The sequence below is a fragment of the Limulus polyphemus genome, unplaced genomic scaffold, assembly GCF_000517525.1.
Source record: "Limulus polyphemus unplaced genomic scaffold, Limulus_polyphemus-2.1.2 Scaffold1055, whole genome shotgun sequence".
In the NCBI taxonomy this organism is placed as follows: domain Eukaryota; kingdom Metazoa; phylum Arthropoda; class Merostomata; order Xiphosura; family Limulidae; genus Limulus; species Limulus polyphemus.
In genome coordinates, this window is record NW_013666665.1 from 257,534 (window position 1) to 262,372 (window position 4,839).

Genomic DNA, 4,839 nt, shown 5'->3' on the forward strand with positions numbered 1-4,839 from the left:
GTTCGTATAACTGGCTTCACTAATAAGTTTAGTTTTCATTCATTTGTCTATTTGCGATAGGGAAAGGTTCTTAAGTAGTTATCCTAAGTAAAAAAGCTGCAATTTTACTTAAAAACATGAGCGTAATGATCTTATTCTGTGGTCGTAGACCGTGATATAATACGTTAAAAAGCCACCCACGCCTTCTCTAAGTGCTTCCAGCACGTGAGCTTGACGGCGTAGGTTATTTCCCGCTCTTTCGTAAAAGGCCAGTACCTTACCGAAGCTCTAGTGGGACGTTTTTGCTTCTCACCGATTGGTTGTCAACAGAACAGGCAGACCCCGCCTCCTGGTTTGTGCGATTCTGTAAATTAAATCTGTTCTGGAAAAAAATATTATACATTAAAAGAACTTGAACGTATTTGATTGTGTTTTCGTTACATCAAATTAAAGATAACGTGTTTTCTTGAAACTCGGAAGCAGATTTTGAGAGTGGAAGTTATTTAGTCGCATATTGGTTGTGAATCCGTATGGACTACCAACTTGTAATAACATGGGCAAAGTGCAAAGTAAGCACGGTAAGTAACTAATAATATTGTAAAATATTAATCCACAGTACAAGAAAGCTTGTCTTTCAGCACAAAAGTGTTTTTTTTTAAACGCGTGCAAAAAATACTGTTGAACTAACGGTATTCCGATAGGAATGTTATTGTACCATATTAAATAAATAATTAACATTTCTATTAGGACCATCGTCTTTATTTATTTATTTAATTTGGTGGAGAAGAACAGGGTTTTGAATTATTTTGAATTGAAGAAAAAAATATTTTGAAAAAGTTTTATAAACCTTTAAAGTTTCATAGAACTAAAATAAAGCTCCCTGGGGTTTATCTAAAAATTATGAATAAGTGTAGGAGAATGTGGAGTATAACTATAAGGGAGGTGGGAGTCTTTCAAATGTAAATTTAGGACGGTTAGAGGGATTATTCCTACAACGTTACTAGTTTAATGTTCACCATTAGAATTGTGTTTGACTGTATTCAATAAATAGTAGTGAAATTGATTTTTAACAAAGGTTCTTCTTTCCTTACAAACTAGTTTTTGTTTTGTATTAGGTACCATTTGTATGGTTAAAGGCTCCTCCTTTTGATGTTGTATATCTTGACTTCCATAAAACTTGAAAAATTATCTTACACAAGACATTTAGTTGTATCTTTATGTCATTGGTTGAGATCTCTAGAAGTTCATAAGAAACTGACACAACGTTGTCAGACAAAAATGTAACTGAATGGTCAGTTTTAGGACTATTGTTGTATTACTTGTATAATGATTTACATATCTTTTGTTGATGTATTTCCAAATTCTTGCATAGACAGTACTGGAATAGTAAGTTCAACCAATTTTTAAGTAAAGGTATGTAATAGTGAATGTTTCTGTAGGTATGAGATTGGTGAGTGGAGGAATGATTAGGTAGGGATTGATGGTCTTGTGGCATATTGCAGATTAATATGTTTACTGTATATGCTTTTGGTTGTAAAGGCTTGTACATTTCTTTGTTTACTGTATGTACTTGTGGTTGTAAAGGCATGTACATTTCTTTGTTTACTGTATATGCTTTTGGTTGTAAAGGCTTGTACATTTCTTTGTTTACTGTATATACTTGTGGTTGTAAAGGCTTGTACGTTTCTTTGTTTACTGTATGTACTTATGGTTGTAAAGGCTTGTACGTTTCTTTGTTTACTGTATGTACTTATGGTTGTAAAGGCATGTACATTTCTTTGTTTACTGTATATACTTGTGGTTGTAAAGGCATGTACATTTCTTTGTTTACGGTATATACTTGTGGTTGTAAAGGCATGTACATTTCTTTGTTTACGATATATACTTGTGGTTGTAAAGGCATGTACATTTCTTTGTTTACTGTATATACATGTGGTTGTAAAGGCATGTACATTTCTTTGTTTACAGTATATACTTGTGGTTGTAAAGGCTTGTACATTTCTTTGTTTATGGTATATACTTGTGGTTGTAAAGGCTTGTACATTTCTTTGTTTATGGTATATACTTGTGGTTGTAAAGGCATGTACATTTCTTTGTTTACTGTATATACTTGTGGTTGTAAAGGCATGTACATTTCTTTGTTTACTGTATATACTTGTGGTTGTAAAGGCGAAGCCTTTACAACCACAAGTATATACAGTAAACAAAGAAATGTACAAGTATATACCGTAAACAAAACAATTTACAAGCCTTTACAACCAAAAGTATATACAGTAAACAAAGAAATGTACAAGTATATACCGTAAACAAAACAATTTACAAGCTTTTACAACCAAAAGTATATACAGTAAACAAAGAAATGTACATGCCTTTACAACCACAAGTATACAGTAAACAAAGAAATGTACAATACATTTCTTTGTTTACTGTATATACTTGTGGTTGTAAAGGCTTGTACATTTCTTTGTTTACTGTATATACTTGTGGTTGTAAAGGCTTGTACGTTTCTTTGTTTACTGTATATACTTGTAGTTGTAAAGGTTTCTACATTTTTTTGCTAAAGATAAAAATTTTTTGCATTTTTCTTTTTCTAGCTGTTGTACAATTTTCTCCATACAAAATATTTTAAAACTAATAAGCCTACTTTTGAAGCATTTTACATTCTAAATCTTTATATACTTCAATAACTTATCTTTCTTTGGGATTTTAGGAGAATGTTTTTTGGTCAATGCACCATTGAATCCGTTGTGTCAACCAGATCTCGATGAAGATGTCAGCAGTTTGAAAACAGTTAATTATGTTAGTCGACATAAAAACTCCTCTTTGGTAAGCTAAAAATTTTATATCTTGTTACAAACCTTAAGTTGATTAATATTCTCCCCTTTCATAAGGATTAGTCTTTCTTTAAAAAAAAGTTTTTGAAATGCTTAAAGATGACAAAATTTGTTGGTTAAATTTCCTAAGAACTCTAGATTTATAACTTCTTCCTGGGGATATATTGAAATAGAAACTAAACGCTTCTCATTTTCAGTTAAAGACCTTGAGAGACAGAGAGAGTCTGTGCTGAAGTTAGGGATAAATCTTAATCATTATTTATGATAACAATTACCAATATAAGGAAAATAGATTAGTCATCTTGGATTGACTCATCTTTAAAGTCGTAACTTATACAGGTCAGATAAGGCTGTAGCCATTAAGATTAACAAAAAAATAATTTTAAACATTTTCTGCTGATTCAAAACTTTCTCGATTTTAATAAAGAGTTAACCATAAATTTTCATTTGTTCATGAATTTGGAAAACATTAATGACCTGAATTTGAGGAGTTCAAAGATACAAGGTCATTGCCATCATTAAAATGAAGGGAAATCGTAAATTTGTAGAATTGCCGTGGTTATGTGAACATTTTTATAAGTTGTTGCTATATACAAGTTTAAATCGCTATGCACTGGAAGAGAGAACTGTAGAAAACTAAGGACTTGGTTAAATAGAAATTATGAAATCCGAAAGAGCTTGTGAGAAACAGCTGGCTGATAATATATATATACACACATACATTTTTGTAAGGTACTGATGATATGGTTTTTGTTGATTGGATTATGAAATGGCTGAGTTTTTACAAGAGAAAGATGCTAACGATACTCCTGACCTTGAGTATTATATGGGATATGTTGGAATTGATTAGAATCATCTAGATATTAATCCCATGATTGTAATTAGAAAAGTTTGTTAGATTGAAAATAGATAAAACACAAGGGCTAGACATAGTTTTACTTAGAACTTAAGATTAGGTATGGGAGCCTCTCTTTCATTTTGGGTGGGTCAATAGACTAAAGGAAGGTGCCTGAGGACTGGAGAGTTGGTATTGTTACTCCTATTTTAAAGAGAGGTGATAAGAAGTATCCTGGAAACTCTTCTTCTATAGTTGGAAAATGTCCTACAGTCTGGTAAAAGAAGCTAGTAAAATATTATATCTATTCGAACATTGATTTGTCAGAGAGAAACCTTGTCGTATTGTCTTACTAATGTGTTGTTTTTTTAATTAGTAAAGTTTTCTGATGACATTAAACTTATGAACATTTCTGACTTTACTGACATATTACCAAAATGCTTTAGTGCAAGGTAATGCATTTTGGGTATCATAATTTGTAGCACATGCTTAATATAGATTAGAACCCACTCAATTATATGACTGGAGACCATTATATAACCATTAAGATAGAGTTCATTGAGAAAAAAATTGAGTGGTTTAAAAAATGATACTGCTCCTGAGCCAGGTAATATTTCCTCAGGAGTTTTGAAGGAGGTTAAGGATTGGATATGTGAGCCACTTGCTACTATTTATTGTAGTTTAATAAAACTGAGTAGTTTAAAAAATGATACTGCTCCTGGGCCAAGTAATATTTCCTCAGGGGTTTTGAAGGAGGTTAAGGATTGGATATGTGAGCCACTTGCTACTATTTATTGTAAGTCCTTGAATAGGTGGCGAGTGCTAGAGAATTGGAAGTTAGCTAACATTACACCTATTTTCAAGGAAGGTGATAAAATTGTTCTGATAGTTATAGCCTATTAGTCTCTTACATTTGTTAAGGTGCCATATAAGTGGCTTGTTATAGCCTATTAGTCTCTTACATTTGTTAAGGAGCCACATAAATGACTTGTTATAGCCTATTAGTCTCTTACATTTGTTAAGGAGACACATAACTGGCTTGTTATAGCCTATTAGTCTCTTACATTTGTTAAGGTGCCACATAAATAACTTGTTATAGCCTATTAGTCTCTTACATTTGTTAAGGAGCCACATAAATGACTTGTTATAGCCTATTAGTCTCTTACATTTGTTAAGGAGCCACATAAATGA

General features: G+C 31.9%; 1 protein-coding gene across 2 annotated transcripts in view; it reads left to right on the forward strand.

Annotated features, from left to right (window-relative positions):
- LOC106461900 (protein naked cuticle homolog 2-like) overlaps positions 1 to 4,839 on the forward strand; it is a 34,408-nt gene continuing 29,569 nt past the window's right edge. The window contains exons 1-2 of one of the 2 annotated variants that reach the window (XM_022388995.1): positions 1 to 557; positions 2,690 to 2,805. In XM_022388995.1, the coding sequence (XP_022244703.1) occupies positions 533 to 557; positions 2,690 to 2,805 (141 nt within the window). In that variant the 5' untranslated portion in view covers positions 1 to 532. The remainder of the gene's footprint in view (positions 558 to 2,689; positions 2,806 to 4,839) is intronic. The other variant, XM_022388994.1, reaches the window with a different exon arrangement.